At 36.9% G+C, this 17,685-nt stretch overlaps 1 protein-coding gene across 8 annotated transcripts in view; it reads right to left on the reverse strand.

The window, feature by feature from the left end:
• The window catches only part of YAP1 (Yes1 associated transcriptional regulator), an 88,607-nt gene that overhangs the window by 33,706 nt on the left and 37,216 nt on the right, over positions 1–17,685 (reverse strand). For all 8 annotated transcript variants that reach the window (XM_071555222.1, XM_071555210.1, XM_071555215.1 and 5 more), the window contains exon 3: positions 6,609–6,724. In XM_071555222.1, the coding sequence (XP_071411323.1) occupies positions 6,609–6,724 (116 nt within the window). The remainder of the gene's footprint in view (positions 1–6,608; positions 6,725–17,685) is intronic.

Here is a 17,685-nt window from a genome sequence, read left to right on the forward strand (position 1 = left end):
AGCAGTAGCAGCAAGACAACACTGAGGAGATTCTGAAATATTCCTCAATCTTTCACAGACAATGAAAAAAAGTGACAAAACTCATTTCCCCTTTACCTCATATTCTAACTTTCTGTGAAAACATTCAAGGCTTAAGCAGGCAAAAACACAAACCTGAAGAACAAGAAAGGCAAACAAGCAATGACAAAGCAAAGGCAAGAAAATCACCACAAGCAGCCACAGAGACACAGTGCTATGAACAGTAGTGCTACACCTCCACAAGCAGAAAGGCACACACAGGGAAAACTACTTTTAGAAAATAGTAAAAGGGAGGTACATGACGGTTTTGTGGAGTCCACAGCTGTCTGAACACAGAGCATGAAGAGTGCTTCTCTTATGTTCCAATCAGCAGCTTTCAAGAAACCATCTTTCATTCCTATAGTTCTTAAACCACTCATTCCCATCTCCATATGGTCATGTATATTCATCTGCATTTTGCTTAGACTGAATGCTATTTTTAAAGTTACAATCCTCTCATCTTATCTGCAAGTGCTTTGAAAATATATATTATTGAATTCTTATCATCACATAGAGATGCATTTTTTAGAGTAGCTAAATTAGATACAGGAGTATCTTTCCTGTATTTTAGATTAAAGTACAATCCTAAAATTATATAACAAAAGATCCACTAAAAATGTTAAGAATAGAAATGAAATTAGAACAAAACCTGCTGCAGCAGCAAGCCGTCCTGTTTCAAGCTCTCCTTCCACTCTTCCTCAGTTCAATACAGTAATACACTACCAAAAGCCATCTGGCTGTTAGACTTGGACTGACAGATTATTCTGTGTAATGTAAGATACACTAAAAGCATGCACAAATGTCGTAATTTCACACATGAGATTAAGATATACACACAAAAATATGTGTGCATCTGATGAATACCTGCTGCCTCCATCTTCAAACTACATTAGCTCAGGACTATCATTTTGTCCTGAAGTCATGCGCCTGCAGAAGAATTCAGCCTAAAGCTGGGAGGGGAGCTGGGGAGCAGGATAGATTTGTTTGCTTAAATCTCAAAAGATGTTCTTGGAGAAATGTCAAAAAGAGTAAAATAATAATTCAATTGCATTCCAGTAACATCTCAAGCCATAACCAGGACAAGAATTTCTTCTGGTCTTTGAAGATCCCTTGCAAACTACATTTCTAATTTAAACTTTCATTTTAGCTCAGAAAATGATGTCCTTCTCCAGTAACTTCACTACTCCACCATTACAGCTACAGATTTTGATACAGCAAACCATTCTTAAATCCTAACATATTCCCCATACAAAAGGACTTTGATGCAGAATTGAAAGCTCCAGTGCAAAGAACCCTGTATTTTGGTATCATGTCCAAAGACCAGCCAGCTAATCAGTGAGATGCTATTTTATAAAATTGGGGTACAGAAGCACAGTGATATGTCCCTCCATCATCCAAGTGTAGAAGCCAATGAAGAACCAAAAACATTCCTTGACTGCTAAGCCAATACACCAGCCACGTGGGCAGACCTTCTCACTACCACTCTCCTCAGAGTCCTTCTAAGCCACACATCTCTCAAAGAGTGAACTGCAAAGCCAAAAAACCCCCATGTGTCTCTAGGAAAAACAAAACCAGCCATGGGGTGTCAGTCTTGCTGAACAGTGAAGTGTATACTGGTCCAGCATGTTCTTTTGTGACATGTAAGAAAAAAATGCCTTTGAAGAAGGATGCCAGAAGCTGATCAGTCCCCCTGCCGGGTGGAGCAATACTACTTATGAGATTCAGGTATCTGATGAGCAGTAGGTTACTAGAGACAAACATGGGCAAGGTTCTCTTTCTAAATATACAGAATCATCAATCCTAACCAAAAGTCCATTTAGCCCAGGCATCTAGACAGGGGTGATGAGCAGATCTCATTGCTGAAAACAGCCCATTTAGTGATTGTCACACTCTACAAACTTTTAATTAAAGTATGGAATACACATATAGACCTAAAAGCTATAGAGACTATGAATAGTCCCTTGGCCTCCAAGTATGCTGGATATCGGAACAGGTTCCCCAGGGAAGTGGTCACAGCACCAAGTCTGCCAAAGTTCAAGGACTTGGCCAATACTCTTGGGCATGTGATGTGATTCTTGGGACTGTCCTGTGCAGGGCCAGGAGTTGGAGTTCAATGATCCTTGTGGGTACTTTCTAACTCGGATATTCTCAAGTTATTCCTTGAGCCAGATTTTGTCTGCTTACTAGGCACCAAAATATCTCTCTCTCAAGTACTTTTCCAGTCTCCCCTCGATCTTTTGCAACTTTTAGCACCAACAATATAATATCCTATGACATCGTCTCCTTCTATTTCTGTTTGGTTTCATGATCTAGGAGTCAACTGAAACTATCACAACCACAAATTTACAATTCTATGAGATTATTAGCAAAGGGAGAGACAACCTTTCTAGGGAACTCACCCTGCACTGTGGTGCTTTTAAAGACAAAGTTATAAAAAAAATGAAATTCTGATTTCCAAATGTAAGCCATCTTTACAGAACTACTGATAAAGCATACCTCTGTAACTAAATATTTCTATAATGGTATTACTTTGGTGCATGTCTCCACTTTTTCTGAGACTTTTTTTACCTTCTCATATGCAATGAAATGTGGAATGCAAATGGTAAAATACATCTAAATAAAGCCACATTTTATCAAAAGGTCAATGCATATTAAAGGGTACCATACCTATATACTAAAAGAATATGCATGGACAACCTAGGAACTAGAACACCTATATTCAACCACACCTCACCTAATACAAACACTCAGATCTCCAAGAACTCTCCTAATCTTTCTCTGTGAATGCTGAAATTTTCCCCTTCATTCACTGTCATTGCGATTCAAAAACTTTTTAAAATTCTAGCAAAGTCTGCAAAATTTACACAAAGTATACCTTTATCCTGTCAAATTAGTAAAAATTACAGACATTATTTTAAAAGGGGTGTTTTTTGCATATGAAGAAAACAGTGAACGTGTTCTCATGCAGATACTTAGAAATTTGATTTTCACAACAGATTGTATGTCGCATTGACTGTACACAAAGCAGTATCTTCAGGATGACTGGCTACACAGAGGAGAAATCTATAGTTGAAGTGAGCAAGAATCTAAGAGAAGAGCTAGAATTTGCTTTATTCATTAGCATATTCCTTCCTACCCTCCTATCACCCAAGAGTTATGAATTTGAGTGTTCCTTTTTTTCCACCAACCTTTAACATGGCACCACAGTCTTACCCTAAGAGATAAAGGAATTGCACTAGCCCTACAAATATTCACTGGAAAACCCAATTTAAAACTGCTACAAAAGCGTGAAGATGAAAGAGGACAAAGGCAAGTAATCTGCTCCAGAGCTAATTATCTAAGGTCTATGCGCAAGCGGAAGAGGCTAAAGTAAGCAGTGCTCTCAACATGATTCAGGAAGTAAAAGCATTTGAAGAACAAAAGTATATAAATACAATTACTATCCCATCTCTGTTACATCAACTGTAATTGTATGAGAAACAACCACGTTTATTTTCAAATTTGTAACTTTACCTCAGTAAGCAATGTATAGGAGATGTTCCTATGAAGAACAATGTATCATTATTCCAATTTTTTTTTTTTTTTAATGAGGACAGAATGTAGTTTCTTCTGTAACACCTTTAGGGGAAAACCGGTTAGAAACAACACAAAAAATCAGAACAGTCACAGTTAATTTTTATACAAGTAGGATATTTACAAGTAACGGGCTTGTTTCCTTCCTGCTATTGATGTGAAGATGCAATGCTATTTCACAGAAGATTAACCAAGAAATGCCATCTAAAAGAAAAGTGGACTGTTTTCTCTGCATATGTATCTCCCAAACTATTTTAGTTGATTACGTGTAGCAAGCTAAGATCAGCAAGACCGAGACAAAAAAAACCTCTCACTTTTCACACTCTGATGCCTTCCTATAAAGGATGCATTCTAACTAACACTCATAAAATAATTAACTCACAAAATCAGGCCAGGAACAGAAAAAGCTGGTTCAGACGTCTATTAACTTCCTCAAAGGAACATAACTTGCAGAAAGATACCTGGGTTCTCATTCGTCTTAGGTGCATCAAGAGACAGAATTTCTTAAGAAAGACAACCTAGAAATTTCAACCTAATGCTAAACCATGTATTTCTTGTTTTCATATTTTAAACAATCTTTTGACTTACCCTTACCCTACCTTCTAGTTATGCTTTTCCCCCCATTTTCCCTTAGTTCCACTTTCCCTATTTAGCCAATGATGATGATGATAATTCTGGTTAAATGGTTAAAGCTCCGAGAGACTTTCAAGACAACTCTCAAAAATCTCGCTTATGTTTTAGCACAAGCTCCTATTGTGGTACACTACAACTTGGACAGTAACTCTGATCAAGAGCTACAGTTAACAAGCACTATACAAGGTATATACAGAAAGGAAAACATTCTCCCTTGTGGCATTTCAGATATTCTTTGGCAAGTTTGTGACCTCCAGCTGTCACAATACTAACATTTGGGTTTTCCCAATACCTTTCATGAAATGTTCTCATAGCACTAGGGCATGTTTCATTGCCAGCAATATTTCATAACAGGGAACTTCTGTCTTAAAGGTCTCAGATTTCTTTCCCAGTTCTTCAGGATGAATATCCAAATTAGAACATTAAGTAGTCTTACAGTTATAACCTTGGCACTCAGATTTAAGTTCCACTATGCTGAAGTGGTACAACAGTTACTTTATTTCCATTTCTCTCGAAGATTCTTTAAAAGCTCCAAGTCCTATTACCTCAACCGATCTAAGTGTAAAAAAACTAACACCATGTAAACACGTACCTCAGTATGCATAGAAGTTGTGAGTTCTCAGTGCACTTTATCGACTTCAGAGCAGTGGGGGGAAAACACTTTTCGAGATTTTCAGTTGATATTCAACACAGTATCATCTGTGATATTAAATGTTCAATGAACTTGTATTTAACTTAAGTGCTTTCTCAAATCACAAAAATCCCATTTAAACATCTGAACTGTTTTTTGTTGCACAAGCAACAATATCTATGCAACACCACTCACACCATGTAAATTAATTATTTTCTTTTAAAAATAATCCTTGTGTAGTGACTGCTAGCTTCTCTAGTTTGTCACCTAGTTACAATTAACAGTTTGGTTTTTTGCTAAAGACTCTTCATTTCTTTCAAAGCTTTACTTTACTATCAGTATTTTTTCCTGTTAATTTTTGGTACAACTGAAGGTTTAGGGAGTTATCTTAAAATACAGAATTTATGTCAATATTGAAACAGAAAGCATCTTGTTTTAGCACAAATACTATAAACCAAAAAGCAAGACAGACCAAGGGAATTGTTTCCTTTCTCCTATTCTCTGTTCTTCAGAAGTGTCCCTGCAAAAACATGTCATCTCTACTGCTCCAGGTTTCCTGGGATAAATTTACAGAAAAAATAATCAAGCTATTTTATTTTCATGTAAGAGCCTGAGACCTTAATTGCTGTGGATCACAACTTCCTGAACTTGAACAGGACTCATTTGTTTCAGGATAATCCAGCCTCCTGGCCTAGACAGAAAAAAGTTTGATTAACTTCCCCTCTACTACTCAGTCATGAACAGCACAGTTTGGTCACGCCTGTTAATCTTCTGGTATTGTCTGCAGCATATGAATTGCAGCATGAAACAAAGCTGTCTAAACGGACCGCAAAGAGCAGCACCAGAGAATAAACTCTGTGAAGTACAGGAACAGCAGACATACACAAAATACACTCAGACTGTGAGAATATAAATATAACATGAACCTCAGTGACAGACAGAAGATGACAAAGCAAAGGGAAGACCATAGCATTCATAATAGCATGGCACCAAATATATCTGTTTGTGCTCTGCATAATCAGGACACGAGAGCTCTGAAAACATACAGCGGGTTCTACAGCAAGAACAAGAGCACTTTACTGCTGAAAAACAATTCTACATTCCAGGAAAAGACATCAGACTTCCTCGGCTACAGGAATAATCATCAAGATACTGGACTTTGGAAATAATAGAAAAACAAGAGGCAAACCAAACATCAAACATTGTGCTTCTGAACAGGATTTTCAAGGTGTTTGCTTGATTCATTTAGGGAAGACAGAAAAAAATGAGATGTTCATAATAAATGCAGGAAATGTAAACAAATGGCATTATACCATATCCGGTCAGTCAGCAAGGGGAGGCAGAACACTGCAGAAGCTTTTAATGTAAATTGACATTAATTTAATGGAAATTCTGGTCTTCATCAATTTAACTGCATTTTTAGTCAGAAGAAATTAGACAAAAATTCTGCTTCCTTAGAAGTCTGAATCATTCATTTGAAAAAAACCCAAATTAAAGAACTACAGCACACTTTGCATTGACAACATAAATATAAAAATTCTCTTACTTCAAGTATCACCCTCTTGATTGACACATCAGGCATCAACAGATTTGAAGTTTTAAATCAGGATAACTAGAAGAATATTTCTTAAATTTGGACTCTCTCCCCCTCCAATTACAATAGCCTGTGGTTTCTTTATTTGCATGATTTTTCATAAATACAAATTTTGCTTACCTGATGCTGAGTTCATGATGTTCTGCTGCACAGAAGGACTAGTGGGAGCTGTAACATTCATCTGGGAGAGCATGGCCTTCCTAGGATCTTGCCATGTTGTCGTTTGATCAATGTGACTAAGACAAAACAAAGCGAGAGTTAGGACAGTCATGAATTCACAACAATGACCTGCTAGCACAGAAAGTTTAAAAACAGAAGGTTAAGCCTGCCAACAACAGCCACATTCAAAAGCAAACAAGAACATTTGGATTCTTTCCAAGCATCACTGTATGTCACATTCCCAAACCCTTCTGGCCACCACCATTTTCCCAGCCAGCAGCTGTAGCAATCAGAGCTGCAGCAATGGTAAGATAAGGTTCATCCTGAGTATCGTAATACAGACTGTTGTACTGTAAGTAGATGTTGTACCCTAGAACTAAAATTCCCTCCCTCTTCTCATTGATTAGTTAATTGCCATTTTTAAATGTGACTTCACAGACTTTCCAACCAAGGCAGCTATGACTAGGAATATGAAGCACAGGACAGTACCTTGGCATGATGAATTCATATGCAGTGCTTAGGGAGTGGTAATGAGCTGGCTAGCAAATAATCATTAGTCTTCCTAAACTTTCTGTGCACAGATCACATCCTCAGATTATCTGATGGACTACTCTCCTCACCACAGACATTCAAACAATCTCTCTGTGGTAATTTAAGTAACCAGCCACACTAAAGCAGTAATGTGACAGTGATGGGGAGCTGCCTTTCAACTTCATGTGAAAAAATGAGGACAATGGAACTGTCAAGTCATCGACCCAGCGCTCTGCAGAGCCTAACTGTAAAACTTTGGGAGCTTAGATTTCTGTTTTGAAAAAAATGGAAAGTATATTCAGCATTGTCATTCAAAAACTATTCCATTAAATGAAAATACAAATGGGTAATGAATGATTACTTCTCCTTCTGAGTATGGGATTTGCATGTTTTGCTAATGAACAACAAATGCAGGCTATTCATAAAAAGCATGAATGTTATCTTGATGTCATTAAGCAACACTGAGAAGCACACATGGACAAAAATACAGCTCCAAATACACACTGAACATCAAAGTTTGTTATCCATTCATTTAGAACTGGTATCAATTAAAACTCATTTTCAGATAGGTTTTTTTTAATCAAACGGAATCCAATGTATCATTAACCTGGTACCATTCTTTTCTTAGATTAATTATCGATAACATTAAGCTTTTCTGGATTACATGGAACGCCCATTTTTATTTACTTCAGCAAAACCACAACATATAAACAAATTCAGAAGAACATAAAATGTGGCAGTAGTCACCAAAATTGCTTATGCAGAATTACTGATCACACTCTGAACACTGAAGGTACTTTCTGTTAACAGGTAGAACATACCATGAACTGGCTTTAAAAAATATTTTAAGATGTGTGTATTTTACCCTCTCTAAACATGCACACAAACAATTCTAGGTCAAAGAGTTACGGACACACTGTAGTAGGGTCATAATACTGCTCATTTAACACAGGTATGTGCTGGTTTTGTCTGGGATAGAGAGTTAATTTTCTTCACAGTGGCTAGTATTGGGCTATATTTTGGATGAACCTGACTTCTCTCTGATCATCACACCAATTATTTAAACTGTATGATAGCTGGGGTTAAGCCTTGACAAGTTACTGTTAGCACACTGCATCTTTTGTTGAGTGTGTTTTAAAATATTCAGCTCCACTGAGAAACGTGCCACATACAGCAAGATTTCTTTATTTCTTTTTTTAGCCTATTTATTTATAAAACATAGTAAAGACTGCCCTATACATACTGGACTATACATAAACCTTCATCCTGGAGAACACTTTTTCACTTTTCTGCTGGTCAATTTTGCAAAGCAATGAAAGCAGATAAAAGATAGTACAGATGTAAAAACACTGCCCAGTAATGCTTCACAGATCATGTGTTTAAATTACAGTACCAGCATGTGCTACTCCTCCCCTCCATTTCTGATTTGTTATATTTGCTCAGCTTAGTTCTGGGAATAGTGGAAGCTGGGAAAACACCACTGCACCCATGATAACACATTCATTTATTTCTATTTAACTCCTATAAAAATCCATGTAACACTACAGATATAAAATGTCTACCTAAGGTACATAATTTATAGCCTTTGTTTTCATATGCTATTTGAGTGTAGAGCAAGAAACATAAGGAAAAATGTTGTCTCCCTGCATTAGAGAACCATTTTTGCAATCAGCAAAGAACACACAGAAACAACATTCAACCAATGTTTCAACATATATCTGAATATGGGATATATGAATAGACTATGGAAGAAGGAATTTTAGAAGTGCCTCCAATTTTGAGCACAAGGAGAGCATTATTGATTCTTCAAGATTGCTTAAGCATATCACGCTAAGTGTAATTCATGTTTATATGGAGTTGTTAACCTGGACAGTGATTTTAGGCAATAGCAGCTTCCAACTCTTCTCCTGCTGAGTATCATTTGAGAAAAGTCAGCATGTTCCTTACTTGACCAACTACGGTCCAACCAGTAGTCATCTTAGAGCAAAGAGCCATGAACGAAAAGCCTCAAATTAAGTAAGCTGATTACATCAATAATTGTATGACTGGTTCAAGAAAGTGAACTTTTTTCCCCCTCCCACTCAGATCTGTGCTCCCTGACCTACATATCAATTTTCCCTAGACCTTGCCTCAAAACTTTCTCTTCAACCCTCATCAAATCACATTCCTTTTATGTGTCTCACCTGCTCCATATCCTGAGTGTTTGAATGCTATATACTAAGAAATCAGCCAAAACACATCACGACAGGTCAGTTCTTTTCCACAAATTCCAAATCATGCTCATCAGCTTAGGGAATACAAAGTAGGTAAAGCCCCACTCATTATGCATGGAATGTTTAAATAAATCCTAGTACAACAGGAAGGAATATAGGACTTTATTTTGTTCCTATCTGCAGCATGTGCACTGGGGTAACTTACTACCAACACCAGGTATTTTGAATTATGAAGTTAAGTACTGAAACAGGACACTGTCCACAGGTAAAAGATCTTTCCCTCCATTTTGAATAACAGCACAGAAAATGTCTAAATGGACATAACAAGGACTGACATCAACATTGCATTATTTTTCCCTGCACTAAGCAGAATTTTTTCACAGTAGCTGAAGTACATGACAGCTGTCCCAATCCTTACATTCAAGACCTTCTATTTTACATGATCTGTCCCAAATCTCAATAAAGAGCTACAATCAGCATAAAAAAAAATAAAAAACATTAACAAATTATATTAAATCAATGACACCTATAAATGAGCCATCATATTAGGTACGTATTATCAACTAAAATCTTAAATTCTACCAACTCATGAATGAGAGTGTGAACAGAACAAAATGAGTAAATATTCTTGTAATTAAAATCAACATCTCTAGGGTAATCAAGAAATGCAAGACATTTTACTTCACAGAATAAATTCTCAAATCCAATATCCAGCTACCTGACACTATTTATTATTGTTCATTTATACCTCGGTGAAGCAAATCCTTATTAAACTGGACAAAGTATAAACTAAGGAAATCAATTTAGGCTGTACCATAAATGTAGGTTGATGGTAACAGGCCTCAGAAAAACAAAGCTAAAGCACCCACCACATGTTAAACATTTGTTAGCAAACTTATATCAATTCTAGTATCAAGAAGAGGGACTGCTCAAGCCACAGCACCCACCACTCTACCATAAAGTACATTCAAAGTGCTGTGCATTAAGAGAACAAGCTGCATCTCCTCACCCATCACCAAGTTCTACAGGCAAATACAAACTATTTGTATTTTGACAACAGCAACTTTAAAGAAAAGAAAAATGTTCTTACTTTATGTACACAAAGAGCATTTCTGCAGTTACTAAGAACCAGAATTTCTGATTGAAAGAAATCTTTATTGGCATTAAACATTGTCACATGCCTGAAGACTTGTCAGATTCAAATTCTAACCTAATTTCAGAGTTCACAGCTGGGGTTTGTTGGGTTCTTGTTGGAGGGAGAGGGGTGCTGGGGATTTTGATTTGGGTGTTCGTTGGCTGGGTTTTTTTTAAGTATAATGGAAAAGAAGCTGGAGATCCAGAGATTAAAAAAATAAAAATTAATAATATTTATTGAAAATAACCTTTTGATCCTAGGAGACTGATAAAATAATACCATTCCTAAAACCAAACAACTGATCTGTCTTTGCAGTAAGTGTAATACACCTTCACATTTGTTCTCCAGTGGCTGCACTGAAAGGACATGCACTGTTATTAATGGAAGCCATGACAGAAATGAACTAATACAAAAAAGCCACACAAAAAATTATTTAAATGCTTCAAGAAAGCTTAATAAGAGGCCTTTGGTTTTGATATTTCCTTGAAATCCCATGATAATTATATTTGTGTTGTAACTACAATGGCCCCTCTGGTAGATACACTTCTCAAGGTGTGCTGAGAACTTAATTTGTGTAACAGAATTCTGAGTCATTACAAAATCATGTTTCTTTCTCCCCCTTTTTGTTTTTATTAGCATAAAGTCACCTTTCATACAATGCACATCTACTACATCATTTGCAATGAGAACCTTTCACAAAAAAGGATCTTCTCAGAACAGATATTATAACACCAACAGGTCAGAATTGCAAGACTGTTTTACTGAACATTAGGAAGAATAGCAAAAGGCAATGAACAGATATTTTAATCTTCAGGACCAGATGAACATACTGTATGAAATTTCTGCAACAGCAAAAACACTGAAGAGGTCTGATCTACTCATAAAAGAATAAATGCAAGGCAGAATAAATAATCGTTGCTTCTCAATTGGTTTGGACATGACTCTCCATAACAGGACATTCCAAAAAATTAGTCTCAAACATTCAGAATGGCAAGTTGTTCTTCAGTATAAAGGCACCACCACAACAAACTATGTGAGTGTCTCTCCATAAGGTAATGCTTGTGTTTTACAATGTAGACAAGACATATTTTATGTCTGTGAGAAAATTATTTCCATTCTCTAGTGAACTTGAGATGACTAACATGGATTTTGGTTTTCAGATTTTTTGAGACTGATTTAACAATTCACTGTAACTCATATTTTAAGAAAAGAAAAACACAAACACACACCACTGACCACATCATGACAAAACTCCCAAGGCTGTTGACGTGGCATTGCTGTGTACTTTTTGTTCTGGGGAAACAGAGGAAAATCTCTGTGTAACATAAGCAAGTGCACCAATGAAACTAAACCTAATTCTGTTTCAGCAGAAGAGAACAGTATATCTACTTCTGCAGAGGCCTATGTTCTACAGCAGTAAAACAAACATAGTGGTCTGACCATAGGGCAGCTGTGAAAGTTGCGAGTATATGCTAATTCAAGAACAGATCTGGATGCATATTCCTAAGGGCAGCAATAGCTAGAAGATCAGTCTGATAGGGCAGATGGGCTACGGGGATTTCCAAAAGCAAATTTTCCACAGTTTAGTTTAGAAATGAGGTAGAAGAAAAGGCTGAGTATAAGCAGCCTCCACACGAACTGCTTTGATTACACTCTCAAAAGCTGGAGCGTAACATGCAGAGACTTCTGGGTAATGGCTGATGATGCTCTCAGGGTATTTACACACAATGGAGTGGATTCAGCTTTGCCCCAGAAGTGCATGCAACCCTTTCTATCCTACTCAGGGGATTTCAAGAAGGGGAAAAGAATAAAACATGAAACAGTCTTCATATATATGTGCCATTTTTAGTTAGGCATGGGTGACTTAAAAGTCAAGTACACTTCTTCACAAGTGGTCTAACAGATTTATAACGTAAATGGCATTTATACATTGCTTGAGATTATTTCAATTCCAACTGAATTCCAATTATCTCTACCCCCAGTTCAGTTCTCCATAAACTCTTCTCTGAATTTGCACCACTATTAGATAAGGTTACACACTTAAAGTGGCCCAAAACCCTTTACAGCCTTTCCAACTGGCTTTGTAAAGAGAAAAATCTGACAAAATCCAGCACAAGAAAAAGCAGGTCACACAGCAGTGAAATTCTCACCTACTGAGAGATTATATTCCACCCATTGCTTGGGAAAGCACTGTATTTCCACTTATCTTCTTCATATTAACTTGTGTTTCAAGATTATTCCAGCCTAATACATATAAAAGCATATGACAGTAAAATTCACAACTTTCTAATCTGTTTCCTGAAAGTGTCAAAAAAAGCCCCTAAAATTCATAACACAGTTTATCTCATAAGGATGGTCATGTCTCCAGGTATGGTCTCATTGCCTGAAAGAACAGAAACATTGATGTGAGTTTCTGAATACTGCTGCAATACGTAAAATGGCTGCAGTTTTGAATTTTCCTTATTTTTACTTCTACTTGATAGGCCTTTAAGAATCAACTAAACAAAGCTTGTGTTGGACTTTGCCATCTATGCCACTGATTGTGGCCTTATTGAACTGTGATTTCATTAACTTTGAGACAGAACAAAAGCAAAAAAAGTATGAGTGATGGGCACGAACAACCTGTTGACTAGATAGGAAGAGAGCCTGTCAGAGCTCAAGCCCCTTAATCTATGTATGAAATAGAACCACATATGCTATCCTACAAAATTACAGTCTGATGTAGCAGAAATTCTTTTAGCAAATTAATGGTTCAAATCTGAACTACAACTAGGCAGTAAGGGAAAATTAAATGCCTCTGACAAAAATCTAATTGGTCAAGAAACAGCTTTTGTACACAGTCATACTGGTCAGACTAGCTCTTCTACAAATCCATCTGGAATTTATTACTAAAGTGGTTGGAGACAGCAGGATGCTAAGAGCTACCAGAAATTTCAGAAAGCATGCCCCATAAAGCAGTGGACACTGATACATGAGATAGAGAGCTTTTACAGACACACAAACCACAGTATTCAATATTAAGGTATTCAAAGGCAGCCTTCATCAGCACTGGCCTGCCTGCAGACAATCACAATATGTACACCAAGGATTTAGAACTAAGCTTCCTGCTCCGAGTATAAACACCTCGCTCTTTTGAACCTGCAGAACAGCACTGCCCTTCTTAGGAAAGCACTCACAGAAAGGTTCTCACTTCAGAGTGTGTAATGCTAAAATCCATGTGTGGGCAGTAAGCAGTCCGACCACACATGCATTATTAATAGAAGAGATGAATGCATGATATGATGTTCAAAGATTTGCCAAGGTGGCACCACTTTTATTATAATATGCTCTTGAAAGAACTGCCCTTGGTCAAGTCAAAAAAGGAAGCAATAACATGCATTTATTATTCCTCTTCCTCCTGCCCCTCTTCTGCCCTGCACTCAAGGACCTCATATAGAAAAATAGGGCTAATATCACAATGCTTAGAAGTATTTTAAATAGATTCTCAAAAATATTATTCTTGGATTCCTGTGTGGATTTCCCAAATAAAATAATGTTCTGAGTTTCAGTAACAAAAAAAGGAGTGTGATGATGTTTTCATTTCCAGGGCTCTTCCAATTACTTTGAAAACTGTAAGACATAGTAGTATTAAAGAAAGTAAGAAGAAAAGACCTTGTCTTACAGTCTTTGTACTGGTTCAATCCGTTCTCAAATCCCATAAAGGACTAAATGCTGTGATCACATTCTTTATCACCAGACATTTAATTTTACACTTGCCCTCTCAAGTTTCACAGCAGAAAAAGAGGTTATCTTTAAAGAAAACCTCCCCTTCTCTGCCTTGTCCCCAAAGTTAAGAAGAGTCACTCAGCATATGCAGAATTCATCTTTTTTTCTCTCATTTTTAAATGAAAGAGATAAAGATACACCACCAAGGAGAGCAAATCTAAAGGAAGAACTGTCTCTGCTGCTATTTTAAGTGATATTACTATATTCATTTAACTTCACACATACCCTCCTACGTCCCTGCTTAGCAAATTCAGACCTCCTCAAAATGCAACCATTTTGCCTTCTGTAACACTGAAGACAAGATTACACAAACAGCAGCTTTCACATTTATTAAGGGAAGGGCAGATGATTTTCAGAAGAGATGTGCCATGGAATACTTTATCACTTTCTTGTCCTTTTATCTCTGAGGTTCTATCTCATTTCTCTCTCCCTAGTTAGCTTTTAAAGGACAAAGAAAGCAAGAGGGAAACCAAGTGCCTCTTTGCATGAACAGAAGCCAGGCAATTTTACGCCCCTCTCTCTACACCCTACTTTTGTTGCCTGAAGGTTTTCAAGGCAGAGAGGCTTGCCTAAGCATGCTGCAATGAAAGCTGCTACAGCCAGCTGTCTTAGTAAAGAGGGTACATAGCAATCCTGCCGATTAACCCCGAGGCTAATCACCACCAAGGAAAACAAAATATTAAGATAAAAAGATTCTTTAGGTTGTTTCCTTATTGCTTTAAGTAGGAAGTCTCAGAGGGCAGTTCAAACTGGTTGCTTGAGTGTTCACACAGTGATCACTCCCAGATGGCCTTGACAAGATGAACTGACTTGTAAGCAACCATTAGGTAGGACCTACTGGAAATTAATGCATAGCTTTCTGCTACAAAGAATAAGTGACCTGTTCTTCTTGTCACTAAAATCATTAATATTGACATATATTTTTAATATATGCTTTCACACCTTAAATCAATAGCTATTTAGGTGATCTCAGTTTCAGCCACACAGTCTTATGGACTATCTCTCCCTTCATTTGAGACTGCAGTTTATCTAGCTAAAAACAACTCTGTGTTTCCTTCCTATGACTGTGTTTCAGGCAGAGTTTTTTTACTTTTACAATGCAAACACTATGTGCTGCTCAAGTTGGACACAATTACTCTTGTCCCCAAAGACTCTGCAAATTGCTATGTAAAACAAAGAAGAAAGACTTCCAAAAGCAAGTTACTGCCTGAGTCAGTACTTGCAAGATACCTGCTCAGCCAACTCCAGGCACTCTTGCATACTCTGTGCCTCACCAGCAGATTGTTGTTTTTCCTCCTCCACACTTCAACTCCCTGAAGACACATTTCCCAAGTTGCAACGCGCCAGAGGCAACAGATTTCTCGATCCCTGATACAATACACTGTCTAAAGGCTATGTTTTGAAAAGCTATTTTTATTTACTCATTTAATCTAGAGTGGCAAGGAAAATAAAGAGCAGAAGCCTGAGAAGATGTTGAGCTACTTACTATATAATTTTAACTATTATAGCTATCATTTAAACTTATACAATACTTATATACAATAGCTATTATATTTATTTTTAAAAGTGACCTAAAAATGTTTTCAACTTGATATTTTTCAGGTTTCAGGTTCTACATTTCCCTTCACCATTCTCAAAGAGTTTGAAGAGCATAATTTTAAAAAGTATTCAGAGGTCCATTGTAAAATAAGTAAAAAAAGGTGAAATTTACTCTGAATGCAAATTTCACTGCATGATTCAGAAGTTATCAACTGGAAATATTAATTTCTATTTTACTATTAAGAATTTGGGTATTCACAGAATCTGTAAGGTTGGAAGAGATCACCAGAGGTCATCTGGTCCAACCTCCCTGCTCAAGCAAGTAACAGAGTGGTACAGGCAGTACAGGATGGAACAGAAACTAAAAGTTTGACTGAAATCATCATCAGGAAAAAACCTCTACCTTCTTTCTAGAAACAATGTTTAATTTATTTCATTAAACCATCATAATAAATACAAATAGCTTAATGTTTATGTATTTGATTTGCAGTAATTTAATTTGCTTTCTGAGTATCTTTTGGTAGACAGGGAATTAGAAATAGTGATTACAAAATGCATTAAGCACATGATTGTATTTAAAAGCTTCTCAAATAATTAGCACTTCTTAAAGTATTAATGGTTTAGTCAAAATAGATCACAAAGCAAAAATCACAGATTTACAAATTTCACTAAATTTCAGCAGGAGGTTTATAATAAGAGTTCCAAATAAATCCTAAATAACTTGAAATTATCACCTTAACTTAGTGTAAATTAATACCAAATTTATAATCACTGCAGTCTTTATCTACTAGTTATGAAAATCAGCATTCAGACATTGGTGGAGGGGGGGGAGTGGAATGGTGAAGGGGCTGTACTGCTGCTGTCAGAGATGGGGAAAAACATTTTGTTTACTTATTGGCATACATTTTTAAAAACCATGTACTCATCAAATATGTGTCCAGTATTTATAATCATGCTTACTAGTTAACAGGCCTCTCTAAAGATATGAGTACATCTTACCCATACAAGAGATCAGACTACAGGTCACACACTACTGCTAACTTCTGTTCCAGAAGTCAGTTGTGTGTCTTTTTTTAATGGCTAACATCATTATAATGAAGCTTTCCTTCTAGCATAGTCCTTGCCCACTTTCTAATAGTCCAGTTTAGGGATTTCCCCAGCCCAAATGCTATGCTTGAATAGTATGGGGTTTATTTTCCTTTGGGAAGGTAGGTCAGTTCTTAACACACAAACTCCCTTACAGTGTTTGCTGACTATTAGTCAGCACTTCCCTATGACCCACCCCTTTCCTCCACTCCCTTTCAGTTCCAAATGCTACCATTATAAGCTTCCAGCTTTTCCTCTTTTTTAGCCTGCAAGATTCACAAACTGTTTTAGAAACACCCTTGAGGGTGAGGCAGCTTTTTTCCATGAGTATTAAGTCACTTGAACTCTTGGACAAACTGAGTTCCTTTCCTCTATTCTGTAAGACAGGCTTCCTAAGGCCAAAAGTCTTCTTATCACCATCCTACAGGACTATTGCCCAAAAACTAGGCAGCCAAAATTACTTTCAAATCTTCAATTCAAACAAAATTTTAAGTGCAAGCTCTGAAGGTTGTCTAAGTTTTGTCTATTTGCTTGGGTTTAGCTCATTCAGTAGCTAACATATAAAATTCCAAAGACAAAACATACCCTGTGCTTGGAAATTACACTGCTACTGATCTCAGGAGAGCCAATATGCACTATCACACATCAGTAATTTCAACAGCTGAGTAATAAGACACAGCTTTTCTGAAATTTATGCAGTAAATTGGAGAACACAGCCAATGGAACACTATTCATCCCAGTACCATGCCAAGTCCTCACTAAGCAAGCT

Source organism: Pithys albifrons, chromosome 1 (assembly GCF_047495875.1).
Source record: "Pithys albifrons albifrons isolate INPA30051 chromosome 1, PitAlb_v1, whole genome shotgun sequence".
NCBI classification, from domain to species: Eukaryota; Metazoa; Chordata; class Aves; order Passeriformes; family Thamnophilidae; genus Pithys; species Pithys albifrons.